The 20,031-nt window shown below is 42.0% G+C and overlaps 1 protein-coding gene across 1 annotated transcript in view; it reads left to right on the forward strand.

The window, feature by feature from the left end:
* Nucleotides 1-902: 902 nt before the first annotated feature.
* Nucleotides 903-20,031, forward strand: part of SLC6A2 (solute carrier family 6 member 2) — a 56,229-nt gene continuing 37,100 nt past the window's right edge. Inside the window, exons 1-2 of the mRNA XM_053987376.1 lie at nucleotides 903-932; nucleotides 2,997-3,297. Of these exons, the coding sequence (XP_053843351.1) occupies nucleotides 903-932; nucleotides 2,997-3,297 (331 nt within the window). The remainder of the gene's footprint in view (nucleotides 933-2,996; nucleotides 3,298-20,031) is intronic.

The raw sequence follows: 20,031 nt of genomic DNA on the forward strand, positions 1-20,031 counted from the left end.
AAGTACACACAGAATTGTTGTTCACTGGGGTTTTTTTCTTCCTAGACACTAATGTGTGACTGACAGCCTCAGTTTACTGTTACAGCACACAATACATTCTCCCATACATCACAAGAAATGCAGACAAGAATTTGAATTATTGATGACTAACCTAACAATCCCTGACTATTTTCTGAAGTAAATTACAACCTGTTTCCCAGCCAACTGTGGCATATCACTAACACCCTGCCATCTTGCCTGGCCCCACTGAGGCTTCTAAATACAATATTCTCTTCTCTGACTTCAACTCTACCCACTGTCAGGCTACATTAGGCATAACAAGATCCAGACAGATTCAAGATTAAGCAACTTTTTCATAAAATCCAATTGAGGACTTTCTTACCTTGAGGGTGCAGCAGATATTACATTAACCAGATTGTGCACACTTTCCATGCAAGAACTAAAGGCATACATGTCTATATATATATATATATATATATATATATACATATACATATATATATGTCTGTATATATATATATATATATATATATATATATATATATATATATTCAGAGTGACTTAATTCTCTTAGGAAATAAGCGGGGGCTTTCTAGATTCCTCCCACCACAGATATCATGATCAAGCTCAGCTAATTGAGACCTTGTGGGGAAAAGGGTGTTCCTTAGCAAGGCCCTATTTTTCCAGAAGCAATACAGGAGTGCCGCTGTCTAGCGTAGGAAGTCTGTGCAGATCATTAAGGCAGTAATAGTCACGTGGAGAGAGGGGAACCAGGTTTAAAAAGCTCCTTACTGGCTAGGCTACATCTTCAGCTCCCAGAGAGACTGCAGTCCCTGAGTGGTGGAACCAAGAAGGAGCAATCCCCCTTCAGTCATCTTCCCCCTCCCCATAGGTACCAGGGAATGGGACAGAGACACCCCCAGTGCTATCTGGTGAGTTTGTCAACAAGATGCCTTCAGGGCTGTGCAGCTGAGAGCAGAGACTGCCTTTATGTCTGAAACAGAGCGTGTCCTTTATTTGCTGTGGGAGAATGGGGGTGCAGATTCACTTAAACTCAGGTGAGCCGAGCGTACTTGGGGGCAGTGCATGGCACAGGGTCTGTATTTGGTGTATTTGGTGTATTTGGTGGAGTGACTGATGGCTGGTGCGAGGAGGAGGCAGCAGCGCAGCTGCGCACGAGCACGATCCCGTGGGCTGCACTGCACAGGAAAACAGCAACTGCTCATAGGGCACCATGGGATAGTCATACAGACTTGCAGCACGTATGGCATGGAGTGTCAAAAAGCAGAGAAAAAGTCTTGTGTGGTGTCTTGGAAAGAGATGAGGACAGGAAATCACAGAGTGACCAAAAGAGAATGCATGAGCTGCATGATCTAAGCACCTAGGTGCTCTGGAACAGTATAGCCACTGCTCAAATACTACACCCAAATGAAGGCTTTAGGATTCAAGTCAGAGCTTGGATGCTGGAGCTTGAACCAAGCATTTTTTGTGAAGGCATAAAATCTGTATATTGTCACTAGCTCTCTTGCTAACATCTTTTTAGTCTGTGGCCTAAAGAGAGATGGGGTGGATGCCAATAGGTGAACTTTAACTCTGAGGTGATATTCTTTTTCACATTCCAAGTTTGCAGACAAATCTGGTTTTCTTTATGAACTCTGACTAGCACCTCTTTATGTATTACAATATATGTAATAGTGTTTAATCAGCCCTAGCAGAGTAAATAAGTATGGTAGGCTGTAACACCTTTGAGAATCCTCTGTGACTTGACCTGCTCCTACTGACGACCAGCAGAAGGAAAGCTACTTAATACTGGGGAGGGAAAGCTGGTTTCTGTCTTTTGAGGACAAATTTTATTCCCTTAACTAACACGGAATGTAGAGTTACTATTCACAGCTGTGACAAGAAGAGTCCCTGAAAACCCCTTTCTGCAGCTGTATTTAGCCAACTTCTGGCACCAATCACTGTTCTGCCAGATAATTCTTTCCCCATTTTACATGCAAAAGACTCGGGTTCCATCTGGAATAGCAGCAAATAGCTAATGTCCCACAAATGCCTCAACCTGACAACTGAATTCTACCAGCCTCCTACTTGCCATGAAAGAAGAAGCTGGGCATCCATCAGCCCTGGCATAGGAGCATTAGCATTGTCCAGCTCTGCCGTGCAGCCTGCATCCCACCGGGTTCTGATGTCAAAAGCCAAAAATTCTGCTGTTTAACTAAAGCCACGCTAGCGGACAGGGGAGATCAGCCGAGAAAGAAGGGAAGTGGGCGATCCAAGCAGGCTCTACCTGTTGCCTGCTAACGGCAATTTCAGCTGTCTGGGCTAGGGATGCGTGTTTTGCCTGGCGGGAAGCAGCAGCTCCGAGCGCGCCGTAGTCTGCGGCAGGACGGAGCCGACCCGAGTAACTCGGCGGGGAACCAGGGACAGTGCGGGGCTCCGAGCGGTGCGGGGCTCCGGGCAGTGCGGGCTCCCGGCTGTGCGGGGCTCCGGGCAGTGCGGGCTCCCGGCTGTGCGGGGCTCCGGGCGGTGCGGGCTCCCGGGCGGTGCGGGGCTCCGGGCGGTGCGGGGCTCCGGGCGGTGCGGACTCCCGGCTGTGCAGGACTCCGGGCGGTGCGGGACTCCGGGCGGTGCGGACTCCCGGCTGTGCAGGACTCCGGGCGGTGCGGGACTCCGGGCGGTGCGGACTCCCGGCTGTGCAGGACTCCGGGCGGTGCGGGGCGCGGGTCGGCGCTGGCGGGGCCGGGCGACCCCAGGTGCGGCCGCTCCCCGCGGAAGAAGGCGCGGGCAGCCCCGCTCCCCGGGGGCGCCCCGGCGGGCGCGGGCGCCGCGGTCCCCCCTCTCCCGCCTCATTTGCATGGCTCTTATTACGGCCGTGCCTCGCTCCCGCCGCGCTGACACCGCCGGGCTGAGCGCGGAGTCGCCTCCAGCGGGAAGCGCACTTCCGTTATCTGCGCGCCCGCGCCCCCTCCTCAGCTCGCTCTCTCTGGATGTTTAAGGCGAGAATGAACAAACAGGTCCAGCCCGAGCGCAAAGTGTCGGTGGTGGCCCCCTTGCCGGACCGCGCGGGGCCGCCGCCGCCGCCGAAGAAGGACGTGGAGCTGATCCTGGTGAAGGAGCACAACGGGGTGCAGTACACCAGCAGCAGCCTCCTGCCCGCCGCCCCCGCGCCGCGCTACGGCACCCAGGACAGGGAGACCTGGGGCAAGAAGATCGACTTCCTCCTCTCCGTCATCGGCTTCGCCGTGGACCTGGCCAACGTCTGGCGATTTCCATACCTCTGCTACAAAAATGGAGGGGGTAAGAGAACCGCTTGCGAGGTCTTTTTCCCCGGCCCCACACCCCCAAGGCGCACCGCCGCGAGGGCGGCATCCCGCTCTTGTTGGCGGAGTTTCTGGGGGAAAGCCGGGAGCCGGGCTCACCCCGCGGTGCCCGGGCGCGGTGCCGGATGGCCAAGGGAGGAGCGGCGGCACCGCCGCGCTCCGCAGCGCTCCCCGCTCCTCCCGGGCAGCGGGGACCCGCCGCGGCCCCCAGGGCACCGCTCAGCCCCTTCCTGGGAACCATTGCTCGCACACTCCTCGAAGTTTAACTTAGTTTTTCAGTACAAGCGTATATGCCTTCTGCTGCCGCTCCAGGCTGCTTAACACTTTTTTTTCGTTCGCAAAAAATAGCACCAAGAGGAGTGGGGGGAAAAAGGCCAAACCAAAAACACTCAAGCAGAAAAGTAGCATCTAGAAGAGCTAGTGCCAGACCACTGAAAGGTTTCGTGAGGGCAGTTTTAATGTAGGATTGTGACTTCTGCCCTAGGTTCTGCAGTGTGGGGGTTCTCCCCTCCTCCAAAGTAGGTAGGAGACTTGTTACAAACAAAGCCTCACCTCCTGCACAGTTTGGCAATGACAGAAACAAAAAATTACACACAGTAACTATAGTTGGCTCAGATTGTCTGGCATGTCTTCAGTAAGACCTTAACTCCATCATCCTCTTTCATCTCCCTGAAGAACGCTGTGCTGTCAGTGATGACTCCAGACTGTGATGGAGTAACACCATCTGCAAGCTGGGCAGGTGCCTGGGGTGCTCTCAAATCACACACAGAAAGAACAGACCCTGCCTGGCAGATGGAGAACTGTGTGTGAACGGTGAACCACACAGATAGAAATGACAGAGAGAAAGCACGTTCTGAAAGATACATATGTATGTATATAGTGACAGAGTGGTTGCCTGGTGATAAAAGCTAATAGGTCACACTTGTAGCATAAAATAATTGCTTCCTGTGAAAATAGGAATGCAGGAAAAATGGGAAAATCCCTATCAAATAACATAGGCTTATACCTGTCCTTGGAACTTAATAGGATACTGATGCTAATGAAACACTCGGTTGAGCTTGGTAGCTCCAAAACTTCTGAGAGGAGTCAGAAAATCTCTCTGCTCACCACCCAAGCAGACTGAAGAAAGTAGTTAGTACTGAAAAATAGCTTTCATCCTTGTTTCGTTATGTCCAAAAATAGTCCTAGCCATTCACAGTACAGCAGCATAACGCATCAGGAACCCAGCAGGCTCCTGCTGGGTCAGGTGCAGGTGGGGCAGCATCATTCATACCACTCAGGACAGATGCACCACTGCCACATCTCCATGTTATCTGGCAATTTTCAGGGAAAGAGAGATATTCTCCTATCTCACATTGCACAAGGTGACACCCAGACTGCCTGAACTCTTTTCTATTGTAATTTGGGTCACTTAATTTCCTAACCTGCTTTCTTCATAATTCACTGCCAGCTCAGGCACAGAAGGTAACAGTCTGCAACTCTTGCATTTTGTTTAGCAACCATGTATTATCTTACGCCAGTTCAGCTAGAAAAAACTGAGTCTTCATTAGCATCTTCTGATTCAAATACTTCCAAATGGCAGTAAGAGAAAGCCAACAGCTACAAGAGGCACATTTCAGTGAAAAGTTTGCAGTAATTCTTCCATATCATCAAAGGTAGAGAGGCCCTTTGCTACCAAAGTCTATAGATTGGCCGAGAACTGTTTACTGATACAGACACCAAACACTCTGGTATCTTAACATTTTTCCATCCATTGCCTCTTATGTTGGACATACATATCAATTTTAGTCAGTAGAAACTCTTGTAAGAGTTTCAGGCTCTAGAAGTACTTTACTGAGTTTCAAGCCTACTCAGTCCCTTCTTTCTTTCAAACAGTGTTTGGGAGCTTGTTTGCTTTATGTGTAGATTTTCCTACAAGACCAAAAAACATAAGGCAACAGGCATATGTGCATATGCTGTGGCATATCGTTGGATTTTGTTGAAATCTTTCCAGTCATAAACCACAGATATTCTTAAATGTCTCCCCCCCTGCCCCTCACTGCTATTGCATGAGGGAATCTTTCCAGCACTAATTTAACTTTTGCTGCCTCAAAAGGATAACACAATGGGCGTCATATAATTGCTATGTATCCCCATGCAAAAGTTGGTATGTGGATATAGACATGGCGAAAACTTAATTTCACTATCTTAGTAGTTTCTCTGGACTGCTGAGCAAATTAAAGGGACGAAATCAGAAGTTGTTTTTATACTTGTTTAGCATGTTCAAACTTAACCTGTAAAAAAATTTACAGGATGCTCATACTAGGATTACAGTTTGCCTTTTGATATTTATAAGGAACTGCTAGGTAAACAGAACAGATAAACTTGAATTGAATGGTATGCATAAAGTAAAGCAGTGGAAGGTAAAATGTTTCCTTTCCTCTTCCCCCTGCAGTTTCTCTTTATTCTGAAAGCCTCAGTAGTTACTCAGCCTCAGTGACTTAACTAGAACTGACTTTGGACAGTCAAATATGTGGGTTATGAACACATTACCAGTTGATTGATACAACATAGTTGGTGAAACAGAAGCACAAGCAGCTTACAGTGCCCTAAGTCCTGGCTCAGCACAGCTTGTGCCACGTAACAAAAAGAAATTCTGCTACCCTACCAAAAGCTACACCACAAAGGTTCTACAAATGTTCTTAGAATTTGAACAACAACATCAAGGACATGGAAGTGGTAGAAAATGGTATCTTCCTTTACATTTATAAAAAAGTTAGGTGGTTGACATATGGACTATGTCCTAAAGCTAACTATGATTAATTCAAGATGCCTGCGGACACACTAAGGGCCTTTCCATGTTTGTAAAAGTAGGTGGCTCTCAAGAAAGCACGGAAACTTACAAGAACCGAGAAGGAAAATATAAACACACACTCTATTCCCCCATTCAAAGTTGAATTACACAAGGACATGGATGTATATACACCCCCTTCTTTGGGGCTTTTGGGTTAGATCTGCAAGTTCCACTTATAGCAAACTCTGATAGTTTACTTTAGTAAGTTTGACTTTCACAAGGCATACACCACCCAGCGGCAGTTATACAGACTTTTTTTTGTTAGTAAACTTCGGAGTTAACTGGTGGTGGTAACAAAAAGAAACATTTATATTTTAACAAGCTCCCAGTAACAAAAAGCTAGAGAGTAAGAAGCATCCAGCAGAACTAAACCACTGAATGAATAGCCAGAAACATCTGTGTTTTGGGAGTAGCCTGCTGAGAGACCCCAATGGGACTTCTGCACAAAGATAGATGGCAGAATGTAACCCTTCTGTAAACAACTATAATTTTTGGAATCATTCTTCTGCTATTAAAAAAAAAAAAATCCCCAGTCTTTAGTAAGGTCTAAAAATCCAGAGCATTTATTTTTCTATATCAGTTACCTACTTTCATAGGATTTGCCTGCCTTACAAGGGCAGACAGATCCAGTGGCTGTATTATAATGAAACGTGCCACAGAAAGCTTACAGGACAGTTTAGTATTAACAGACTGGAGGAGTTCTTGCCCTCACTGACTTCTTGGAAGCAGGATATGTCCACTGTGTGCTCTAAAGTATTTATCAGGTGATAGGGTAGACTCTGAACAGATGGGGAAAATCTGCAAGCTCCCGCTAAGTAGATATGGCAACACTCCAAAAGGGGGAATTCTCAAACATCACCTTGTCAGTCCAGTTGATCAAAAAAGACCACAACTTGCAGTATTTGACTGCTGCTTGCAGCACAGAGGAAAAGCTCTGTTTGCAGCAGATGGAATACTTTTTGTGCAATGCATTTGTGAGAGTTGCAAAGGAGCAAGGCTTGTCACTGGAGAAATCATCAACTATGGTCATTTCTACTGGCTAATCTTACAAGAGCTATATCCTTGTTATAACCTTTCTGGCAAATCACTTTTAAAAAAATTATTTTTAAGAAAAAAGATTCCCTGCTGTATAACTCTCTCTGAAAGTGGTCAACATCCAAAGAACTCTTAACAAACCCAACTTTTTAATTGCTCCCCAGGTCTACAAGAGGCTATGGTGAATTAAAGGAGAAGACTGCTATTAAAATTATACTCTCATCAAATTGGGGCAAGATTTACCCTGATATTTGGATTACATCTGAAATTTTACTGATGCCAAATGAAGTTGAGTAATGCCTACTATGATTAACTGATGTGCTCACAGTGGGGGAGGATGATGCTCAGTCTTAGTTAACAAGCTATTGTAGTTTTTGTACAAGACACTTACAGTATTAATGTTCATTTTTGTTTCCTGTTCCCGCATAGTCATAGGCAGAATTAATATTTCCCACTGAAATTTGGAGAAAAGGAATTTACCAACATAAAGTACTTCTTTTGTGAGCCAAAGTATTTGCAAGGTCAGTCATGTTCAAACTACTCATTAGGAAGCATGTAATTGTCGGATTAGTCACTGGAGACTTACTGTATCATAAGAATCAGATTAAGTTTTTAATGAATTTAAGAATAATGGCAGATAAATATTTTAACATTTCTCTAGCTATCATAATGCACACTTTAAATCTCCGCTGCAGCATTATTTTAAAGGATTTTTAGACCACAGTATTTCCAGAAGAAATTGTTTGCTTCAACGGTTTTCCAGCAATCAATACACTTCAGAAGTATCTTACAATTTATCCTAATGCTCCCTGTCCTAGTCATAGTTCCATAAGCTGTAATGCAGGACTGAGCAATCCACAGCACAATACCAAAAACTGCATAAACCACATCCAGGTATCCCTGAACAGGCCCAGCACAAAGTCAGGAGCCCAGAGCTGTCACACATCAAGAAGGACAGAGTGGAACTGTCACTTCCCACAGCACTGGGAGCCTGGCCACCACACCGCTCCACTGAGAGCAAAATGTGGTGCTGACAGCACCACCTTGTCCTTCTACTACACTCTGCCTCCTCAGTTTTGCAAAGTGTCTGCCACCAAATTTAATCACTACTTTGGGGAAGAATATAACCTGGTACTTTACAGTTCAAAGGTGGATGACCTTTGCCTTACAATATCAGAGTTTATACTTCAAAATAGCATTGATGATGATAATAATAAATCAACTTTGAAGTAATCTCACTGCAAAGCCTACGCCAAGAGTTTGACTCATCAGTCAATCAAAGCTCAGATGCAAATATAGTAATTTTGGTTTCCTAAAAAGGGGTTTTCAATTCCCATTAGCACATCAAACCACTGACCTCAGATAGGTTAAACTGTTATGCTCTTCACTACGGCCTTGAGCTCTGGGTTCTCAGCCATAGTGTGACATTAGGGACAATGCTCAGTTGTGTGATGTTGCAAACACCTCCTTTCCCATATCCAGAGTCAGTGTCCAGCTTACAGATGCTCTCTTCCCTTTCCTACTCCATCTATTCTCTTTTCCTTCCTTGATCAGCCACTAATCACCTGGTGCATGCAGGGCATGGGTTCACCCAGGCTCAGCAGCACTGGAGCTCACATGCCAGTTGCCAGCTGCTTCTCTGAAATTCCCTGTTCTGCTCTGCATGTCTTGTTGGTTCCACAAAATAAATCTTCAGAACAGGAATTTATGCAGGGCTATAAGCTACTGCATCATACACCTACTACACATGAAGTATTAAGAATAGCTGAGAGGGAAGAACTGAATCTCTCACCCAAATCTTTCATCAGTTGTAAACTTCTTGTTTCTGACTCTGAGGTATGATACCATGAAGTAGTGTATAATTGTCACACTGATGTTATCTCAGCTAAATACCTGCCTGTGCAGAGATGTTATTTGTCCCTGAACAATTCTAGCAACTCATAGCCTGACAAATTTACAAAGGTCTAGAGATACACTAGCATAGAAAGGCTCCAGATGAGATCCATAATATTTAGCTTGATGTTTCACATTAAGAGGACCATCCTGTGGCTGATGCAGGGCAAGTATTGAGAACTGATCTAAAGGGTGCTCCAATCAATTACCAAAACTGATTTTCCAGCTTTACTGACAATAAGAGCTGGTGTGGACCAGCTGACAAAAGCAAAGATACGTCTTTCCAGGTACAGTGGATGCACATTTTGATTACCACTTGAAGTACGTTATTCTAAACTAAGAGGCAGAAAAGACTTCAAGAACTAAACTTAGTTCTGTTTTTAAAATTTTAAAAATGTCTTCTTAAGATCTTCCCATCCCCTGCCTCCCTGCCAAGCCCTCTTCATTCCTGTACACCCTTCTCAATTCTGCCAAGGAATGGAAATACTGAAACATCCCTGGTAAACCATTTCTGCACAAGTAAATTCTGCAAGTCACATTAGGGAGCCTTCAAAGCTCATATTAACTCCTACTGAAACAAATACAGGACTTTCTTCCAGTTTGATATGGAGACCTGGGTTTGGTTACTCATTCAAACAGAAATAGCAGGCACCTGAGCTTTGTGTGCCTGCTTTCTCACTCACATTGCCCTAAGCTCTGGAGTAATGGAAAAGAGAAAGGCCAGCTTAGGAGTGCAGCAGCCAACAACCCTTCTTTACTGAAGAAACCAAAATATCTCTAAAGAGACTGAGACATAGTCTACATGGTTTGGGGGCAGAATTTCACTTTCATTTTTAGGCAAATACCACAAACTTGTCTGTCAGTTCAATGAACATATGAATAGAGCTTCAGCAGTCTAAAGATATTATTTCCAGACAGATACTTGTTCGCCATGCTTAGACCAACATGAAACAGAATGTTAGTGCAACTACTTACACATAAGATCAGGAGGAACATACATCTTTAGTGAGAGTTTAAATATGTTGTAAGGGGAATGATGAATTAAAATCAGGCCATAAATTACTGAATCTCTTGCTGTGTATTAAAGTGGAAATGAATGGTTGAAAGAATTTTGAGAACTTCTGAAAAGCAACATCAAATAGCCCATGTCTTCATTTTTGCTATGTCTGATAGTAAGCACATCAGCAACTCCCAGTTGTAAAGCCTTTGTCCCAGTTTAACTAATTGATTAAATATTTAAGAAGTGTAGTATGGTTCTCAGCTATCAGTCTGCACTGTAATCTCCATAGCAGTTACATACATTGCAGTTATTACATGTAGTTATTAGACACTGTTTTACCTAACTGCTCTCAATATTATTACAAAATAATAAACCATAACCAAATAATTGTACACTTGGAGATACAGTTATACTAAAGTATTGTAATTTAGAAGTCAAGACACAAATTTAAATTATGCATCTTTGTAAAACAGTTCTGGATCTTTCACTACTACCTCACTCTTAGTACTTTCCATTTTCTTTGTACATATAGAATCATAGAATTATTTGGGTTGGAAGGGACCTTAAGGATTGTCCAACCCCCTCTGGAATCTTGCATCTGACTCTCAACTTCTTGACTTGAAATGTGGCAACAAGAAAGAAATTATTATTGTTGTTCTTATTATAATCATCATCAAAGTTGAAATAAATTTTATTAAGGACAAATCCACTGTCCCAATCCATTTTCAATGAAGAGTATGTAAGGAATCCAGGAATATCACACTGGTTATAAACCTTGATTTTTCCCTCCTCAAAGCTTTTGGAGACAAAGAATTCATGTTAGCAGCCCAGTACCCATGTCCTGATAACCTGTAATTGCCTCCTCCAACCACAACTCCTTAATCATCTGCTTTCCTTCTCCCTACCTTTGTATTAAGTCTTGAACCTTTGATGGAAAGGTTTTGTCCTAACTGTGCAGATCTTATATACTGGTGCCAAGTCAGAATAGTTTCAAATGCAAGGCTTTATTGACATTCAAAACTTGATTTCATACAGATGGATATCTGAGTCCTTCAGGAAATCAGCACCAAAAGTGCCTAGATCCCCAGAACTGTTGAGTAATTCCTGTTCTCATGGAAATTCTGGGTAACTGTAGTATAATTCAGCATCTTAATTTCTGTATATATTCAAGATACCTAATTTTAGCCACAGAGCTTTTGAAACCTTTAATCCATAAAGAAGGGAAAAGGAGGTGGGAGGCATGGAAAGAAAACAGTTGATTTCCTAGCCTTGTGACATATTCTTCAACAAAACCATAGGAGAGAACCTCTAAACTACTTATCAAAACTATCCTTTGTTTTATTTTCACTCTTCCTTCTCCTTTCCCCTATTCTGTACTGAAACAAGTTTTGCAATCTTTCCTGAAGCATGACAAAGGTGACAGCACAGAGCAGCACTTTGGGGACCAGGGTTTACCATTCAGAAGCAGAAACTCTCAGCAGGGAGGTCTGGCTGTGCAAGCCACGTCCTTCTCTGCACTCATATTCATCTAAAGCACACTACCAACTTTCCAGTGAACAGAATTCTGTGATAACACATTACTAAGCAAAATTCAGGCAGGATTGGGCAGGCAGCTGTCTATTGCCAGTCCATAAATGTTTTTTTTTATGATAAACATTCTGACTGCTGGTATGTAGTAAGACAAGCTGCCCTTATTATACAATAAGTCTTTTTATAGAAGATGATAATTTTTCCAGTGCTCCTACTCCTTAAGGCTTTATGAACACAACCACTCACTTCCAAAAGCACAAGTGATTGCAGAATTTGTGTTCTTAATGTAGGTATTAACTGATTGCTACAGTTTGGCTATTATAATTGTCCAAGAATATATGCTAGGTGTCCAGAATAGGATCCAATCCTCACAGACTGGTGGTGTTAGACCACAGAGACATGAAGTCTTTCTTAGAATGCTTTGTTATAAACTGCTTCCCTAGAGCAAACCCAGCGTCAGAAGAGCAGCACTGGTTTGATTCTGCCCCACTGAAGTACGTAGTTCAACAGGAAAAGAATATTACTCCTTTGCAGTCTTTACTTCAGAGCTGGAGAAAGTTATTGCATAATTTCCAGGCACTGGGTGTCCTGTCTTACTGCAGCACTTTTGCTAGTCTGAGAAACAGCTTTTGTGGCACTGGTGCAGGGGAAGGATTGTGGCTGGGAAATTGCACAGCATTCATCTTTACTGAAGCCTGCAGGACTGTGGGGATGAGCTGATTTTCTGGCCCAACAGCAGCATGGAAGAATGAACCTTCTGCAACTGCCTCATTGACCATCCAAACCACTTTTTCCTTGGGCCCAGTGTATGTACTGAAAAAAGCATCTGATTATTGTGCATCTTGGTTTTTGCCAGCTATTTTTAATTTATTCTGCATCTCCTGACCTATGTGATGTACAGCACTCTTCACTGATATTTTAATTTCTATTTTGCTCTTCTGTAATGAAAGACCCTCTTGCAATGTCTATCCTGAAGCATGCCAAAGGTGACAGCACGTTACTTGCCCTTAAGATCTGTATCTTGAGGGAAAGTATGATACTGATTCCAGTCAAATTCCAGTTAAATAAAAAAAGAGGAAGAGGATGGACTTTTCCTGGCACAGCACTCTGTGCAGAGTAGAGTTAACGGGAAGCGTTTTTCAGACCACAAGGTGGAGCAGTAGATCCTCACAGGTCTTGGGAGATCCCAACCTGATAATTAATGTCACAACCTTTATAGGAAAAAATAATTTCATGGTGGCTCACTACTTCTAAATACAGTAATAACAACTATTATTAGCAGATCATTCTTGGATTTCCCACTTTATTTATTAGGATATTATAGGAGTGGCAGCTTTTAGCAGTGCCTAATTCATGTGTAGGACCTCACCTGTCAGCATGGCCACAATGACAGCAAGGACACAATCCATTGATAAGAGGAAGTTAAGCCCTGAACACACCTTTTTTAAAGAGAGTGCAACAATAAAATGGAGATACAGTCTCTTCTCCCCAGGGGTTGATACAGGAGGAAACAATTTCTCTAATCCTAAATTTGGAAGGTGCTCCAAATACCCTCAAAAGATTTGCCTTTGGGGAAAAAAACAAGCTCCACACAGACTTTCATGGATACATTCTACAATTGAAAGATTACTTTTTTCTTCTTCAATGTTAATGTAACCAACATTTCAGGAGGTCTCAGCATCTTTCCTTATTGGCAGAGGAATCCTTATTTCACAACACAGTAATTTCACAATTAAGTATATTGTACTTACTATGACATGAGAGAGTTCAAGGCCAAATGTTACCAAAACATCAAGTTACAGCTTAGAAGCCACTCCCAGAAGTGTGTTTGGTACATGACTCTTCATCAGCATGCAGGGCTGTATCTGCCCGTGATGTGCAGTAGGACTGATGTTTGAAGAAAGCTCCCAAGCTCATGCCCTCAAACTGAGGGGAGATTGGAGCTGTACAAGGCACCTTAGTTCTACAATTTACTACAAAAGTAAGGAATAGTGCTGTGCAGTGCTTTGTTTCCTTTCAGAAGAGAAATTCAGATGTGTAAATGAGATTATGAGACAGGTATTGATGAGATCAAAGACAGTCCAGGACTTTGTTTTAGGGAAGAGTTTGATCATTTGCTTCTTTCCTACAATTTGTTTCTTGTGTATGTATGGCTGTACAGCCTTAGTTAAAATCAATAGATTCGTAAACCACATGGGAGGAATCCTGACCCGGCTGAAGTCAATGGGTGATTTTTTTCCATTGACGTCACCAGAGCCAGGATTTAAACCCAAATAACAGACGTCTCTTTCTTAAGGACTCCTAAGTAGACAGAATTTCCAGACTAAGAATTATGTGAGAAGAAAAACACAGTAAAGTAATAAAAAACTCTTCAGACTAAACTGATACAGAAGACTTCTACCAAGTAGTAACTGATATTCACTCAGTAGAATAGCTCAGTACTTTACCTAAAAAGCAAACTGCCAGGATTACATAGGTGATGGTGAGTATTAGACAAAATAGATTTACTCTGTGAGAGTTAGACTATGACCTCAGCATTCTCCTATGCCAGGCTCAAGCAATAAAAAAGTACTATTTTAAGAAGTGCCTTTTCCTCTCACAGTTTCATAGGGACAAATGATTTAGGCAAGAATCTCTTTCTAGCTTTCAAGGCTGAAAAGAAAAGCTGGGAAAGTACAAAGTAAATTCCAAACTAAAAGCAAGCAGGGAAATAAAAGGATTGTAGTAGAAGATCATGCATTTTAAAGTATTCTGGGGCCTACTTCGTGGTTTTAGAACTTTTGAAATTGGTGGCTATAAGAATACAGTTACTCTCTGGCATAAGTTACTGTCTTGACTCTACCCTAACAGAAAGAGCCAGAAACCAGCTACCAGGGTCTTCCTAAACAGCCATTTAATCCTTCACTGACTCATACTGAAGCTGATGGCAAAATCACTGTGTTTGACCCTAAATTATGAGATTCTGAGATCTTCAAGATCACCTATATGTTTCTTCCTAAATACTGTTTTACAGTCATGATGTATTATGTGTTTAAAGCTGCTTAGAAATACAAAAATAAAAAAAAGGCGCTGTGTGACAAGTTGAAAACACCAGACTCAGACAGACTGATCTATCATAAGGTCTGAGTAATCAGTGAACAAAACTGCCCTGCAATCTGCCCAAGCAAAAGTTTGCACTGTGATGGAACAAGAAGGATTTTGCTTCAAACTGTTAATAGGCCTCTGCTTCATCTTGGGAGGGAGCTATGATGGGCCCTGGGGTCATTTTCACATTCTTCCATGGCATATCGAGCTAGGAGGCCCTGTGCAGAATGGCAGTGACAAAGCATATACTGGACAGCTTGGGCTGAGGGGAAAATTACATTGCTTGAAGCCTATTAGGAAAACAGTCCACTAAGAAGAAACATAAGGCTTGAGTTGCAAACGTAAAGAAAAACTTTTGTCTTATTAATTCCCACAGAAGAAGCTGAGTAGCTGGAGGATGGAAAATGAAAGAAGGGCGTTGCTAGCCAGTACAGGTAGATCTGTGCAGCGCTGTTTGTGATTTCATACTGGTCTAAGTAAGACTCAGTTTACCCCTTAAAGCAAACTGATATCAAAAGAAGCAGTTCTTACAGTCCTCCTTCTGCAGGAGGGATGATATGGAGAGGTTTCACTTTGTGCTCACAATGCCCAAATTCTCAGAGACCCCACCTAATGGCTGGCACATAGAATACTACCAGCACTACCCTGTGCCAAATACAGATTTTCAAAAGGAAAAGTTTTCTGTGAAGAACTTGCTGACAGTTTTTATGAAATTCCTGTGTTCAGTGCTAACAGAAAGGTACAAAGTAAAGAAGCCACACCCACTTGGAAATTACCATTGCCCAGGCCTTCCAAAATATTAGCACAATCCAACAGTAACTATAACCTTTGATAAGAGTACAGGATTTTCAATTTTTCTAGGCAATTGTGCAAATAGTAGCCATGACTGTAATGGTAAATTTGCCAATATCATTGTTAATAGCACCACACATAGCCATTAAAGTTTAAAAATAAATTAAAATTATGCAGCATTTGTCTTCTATAAGAAAATATTCTTAATGGCTAGATAACAAACTATTCATTTCAAATATATCTGATATCTGTAACTTGTAATTTAGAAAGCATATCTAAGAAATATCAGAAAACTGCACATAGTGGGTTTTAAGAAAACATGGAGAATGGCTTTATAGGGTGTATAACTTTTTGCCTTCTGCTTTAAAGCCCTGTTTTAGCCTGCATTATAAGCAATTTAGAGTACAGTTACTCTGCTTCCTTTAGTGGAGTCAGAAAGAACATTCATCCTGAAGGCTTCATTTCTAATGACTGAGAGTAAAGGTTAGATTTATTAGAATTCTTATAGATAGGAGAGTTGACTGTCTCACACTTCTGCAATAGAAATAACCCTTTACTGAGAGGAAGAATTTAGGGGATTCTGTTAGGCAAGAGTTTGTAAAGATTAAGACAGTACAGAAAGCATAGCACTAATAAAAATAAATCTCTTGATAAAGACTGGAAGGAAAATTAGTATTTTGCTTTAGTCTTTGAGTCCGAACATTGAAATTACAACTTAGAATTGGATTTATCACTAAATGGTATAAGGCAAGTTTTTAAGAGTGTCACAGATTGTTGTGCTTGATTCTTCTTTAGCAGAATGTCAAGGCATTTTCCTCCTATTGGTTTGTACATTAATCCTCTTGAAAGCTGCTTGGCACTTGTCTGGAGCTGATTTAAGATGTCTTGGGCACTTTGTTTTACCCTGGCACAGTTATGAATCTCATGCTGCCTAAAATGAGTACTGCATCCTCCCCAGAGGGTGCTTAACTTGGAGGCTGCTGGCTGGTTTTTATTTTGACAATGTGGAAAAGAGAAGCAGTCTTTAAGAGCAACACTCTCCATCCCAGATTGCTGAGAACCAGGAATTGCCCTGCTACATGCACAGCACAAAGCACATTTCACACAGGGGCAATCCTGAGAATGTGAGAGAGAGTAGAGACCAAGGACCAACCAATACTGCCTAAATGAGGGGCTCAACTTCAGGGGATTCATCCCAAGCTCTTTTTTATTAAGATGGAAAAACATTTCAGGGATATAAATTTGGCATTCCAGATGCTGAGCACAAAAGCACAGCTCAGAAAGCAGGTATCATAACTTAATGTAGGTACCAAAAATGTCTGCACAGCTCTTCAGCCTGCTAACACCAAGGAGTACCCGTAGGGTGGCAATTTCTGACAGAAAAGCAGATATCACTATTGCACTGTAATTAATTAGTTTAGTTCACTCATCTCTATTGATTATAAAACAGGAAGACCAACACTTGATTCAAAACTGAAACACAAACAAAAAACCCCAAACAACACAACACCAAAAAGCCCTGAAAAACAAAACAACCAAATAGCAAAGGATCTGTCTACTATCTTCCAATCAGGTTTGTAGGTTTTTCTGCCTGAAACTGTGGTCTGTGCTGGACAGCAAGTTAGACAAAAGTATCTCACAAGCCATTCTGGCATCAAATTCAGATTAATCCATGAATTTTGAAAACATTCATTTTAGTTTACAGCTGACTGAGGAAAAGAAAACCCAACAGAAATGAACATGCAACTTCTCTGAAAAGATGAGAAAACTGTGACTAACAGTCTATATCTGAACCAAAGTAGAACTGCAGTTGCCAAAATCTCCCTGGCACCAACTCTCCCTACATTTAAGAGACAACTAAGCTGATGAAATAGTATTTCCTTTTGTGTACATTATGATGTTCCACACACCACAGAAAATATCTTTTCAGTACTTAATAGTTCAAGGAAAACTTATCACATGAGGTTATGCTGTTATGGATCTAGTGCTGGAATCTAGGAAAACCTGCTTATCTTGATCCACAAGCTCACAGAAAATACCTTCTGATATCTTAATTCAAAAGTACTTTTAGCCATGGGTGTTCTGCCACCAATAAATCAGGGTACATTTTGACAAGCAGCTTGCTCTTGTACATCTGAAGTACAGCCTACACCTCACCTGGGTGGTTTTGTTCATATGCAGTTGCAGGTGAATATCCTTGTGTCACCCCTAATAGCTGCAAGGTTAGAGAAAAAAAGCACGAATAGAGCATTCATATTAATTAAATGCTAGAATAGTATTTTCCTCTCTTAATTTAATATCTCTTAAGCTTCCAGTCATGTCTGCTGTGAAGCAGCTGTGTTCTCCAGGGAGGCATCTGCATGATGACCCAGTAGCCCAGTACTACATATCTCCCCTGATTAGGACTTTTTGAAGAGTTTGTGAACTATAAAGTTTGCTGGTTTGCTCCCAGCAGTGTTTTCTGTCCAGGAAAGGATCCTACCACTCCTACAACCCCTGTTCTATTGAGCATTAGCAATAGAGATGGCATAAATAACAGAACAATCTACAAGCTGGCTCCACAGTCCAGCTCACTTACTCTCTCATTTCTTGTTTAAGCCAGTCAGGTAGTTAAAAGAGAAAAAGGCACAAAATCAAGATGCTGGATTTGAGCAGGAATATGAGCAGCTAGGCTTTCATATTGTTACAAACTACAAGTATTTACTTACCAAACTACAGATAAAACTCATCTTATTGCCTTGATCTAGAAACAAAAGATCCAACTCCAATAGTACGTCTGCTATAGAAGCACAATATTAAAAGCAGATCTTTGGACTTTCTATGGTCACACTCATGGCAAATGATGGGTATTGCTCTTTTCCTAAGCCAGGAACAGTGAATGTTGTGAAGGTCAGCAGCAGGAAGCCCCTGCAAACCTCCAGAACTCCCACTGCCACACTGTCCATCTTGGATCAATCTGATTTATATTCTCTCAAACCCACCATGACTCTTCATTTATTCCTTCATTTCCTACCAAACAACACAGGCCAGAGTCCTGTTCTTGTATGTGCCTGCAATTATCTTTAAACTACACATTGTTGTAAATGTGAACATTTCATTAATTTATGCAAATAGGATCTTGGCCAATGACTTGGCTGTTATTTATGAATGAATCATGCTGCTCTGAGTGGCTGGATATATTTAGCTCTCATTAATTTGTTCAAAATAGCTACTAATGGGTTTCTTTAGCACATGACTCTTGTAACAAAAGGCAAAAGGATGATTGGATTTGTGAGGGGAGGGCCTAAGTAACCCTTTCAGTTACTGATCAGTGACCACCTTCTAAACACACTGCACTTCAAGTTACTTCAAGTGATTTTAAGGCAGTAGCAGGTTAACAGCTCAAGACAAAAAATGCAGGCTTCAGTTGGCCTCAGCCAACAGCACTGAACCATTTGTGGAAACTATTTGTTTTCGCTTTCTTTTGAGTGAAAGGAATGCTGTTAAAATTTCACTTCTGAAAAAACTGGAGGCTCTGAGCCCAAATTGAGAGTAGTAATATAAATAAGCTCAAATCTAGCAAGAGCTTGTTAGAGGGAGTAGCTAAATGTAAAGACTTCAAGAGAAACATGCCACTCAGCATGGTATAGATCTACTGGTTTTATGATTCAGAAATACTTTCCATTAAAAAAGGTTGCATACTTGGAAGATTTTATTGTATACTTGGAGAATTTTACATGTGTAAAGTGCTGCTGAAATTTTTGTAGTATGTAATGAAATCTGTTTTGCAGAAAAATGTTATTTTTTACAACTAGAATCTCTTGCTAGCTGCTGTCAACATCATCGTACAGCTGCTGTTATCATCATCATCATCATCATCATCTTGTCTTTGACCTGAGGTTCCCTCATGCTCCTTTCTAGCTCTGACATCTCTTTGCTGTACCACACAGACCCTCGTTGCTTTTAATCTCAGGTCAGTAAGGCCTCAGTGTTCCACCCCTTCTTCCCAGCTGTGAGCAGCAGGCTCCAGCTCCCCTCCTTCAGAGGCGCCCTGGGAGGCTGTGCAAGCTTGGTGGCCTGTCTGCTGAAGAGCCAGATAACATCCATGTACTAGAAACACCTGCTTTTCCAATTACCTAGTTTTCTACCCATGGTGATCTTGTACAATCTTGATCTAGATTTCAAGAACTCTGCATCAGTGACTTTGTTTTTCATTCACAAGAGTCTGCGCAGATCAGAGTTTCCACCCATTTTCCTTGTTGTCCAAGCAAATGTGCTACATTCTGTCAACTGTTTGTTGATATCATTTGGAGTACTATTTATTCTGAATTTTAAAAAAACAGCGTTGATAAATGTTATTAGAGATATTAGCTGGTATTTCAGTTCACCCAGTTGGGAGTTCTCTGCTTTTAGACTTTTCCTGCACAAATTCTGGAAACACTCCTATTGGAAAATATACTGCCATATTTGCTCAGAGTTTGTTGTTTTAGCAGACACCCCTGCCAGTATAACATTTTGACTAGAAATAACCATAGTAACAAATGCAGAAGGCTAACAAGCACAAA

Source organism: Vidua macroura, chromosome 11 (assembly GCF_024509145.1).
Source record: "Vidua macroura isolate BioBank_ID:100142 chromosome 11, ASM2450914v1, whole genome shotgun sequence".
Lineage (NCBI taxonomy): Eukaryota > Metazoa > Chordata > Aves > Passeriformes > Viduidae > Vidua > Vidua macroura.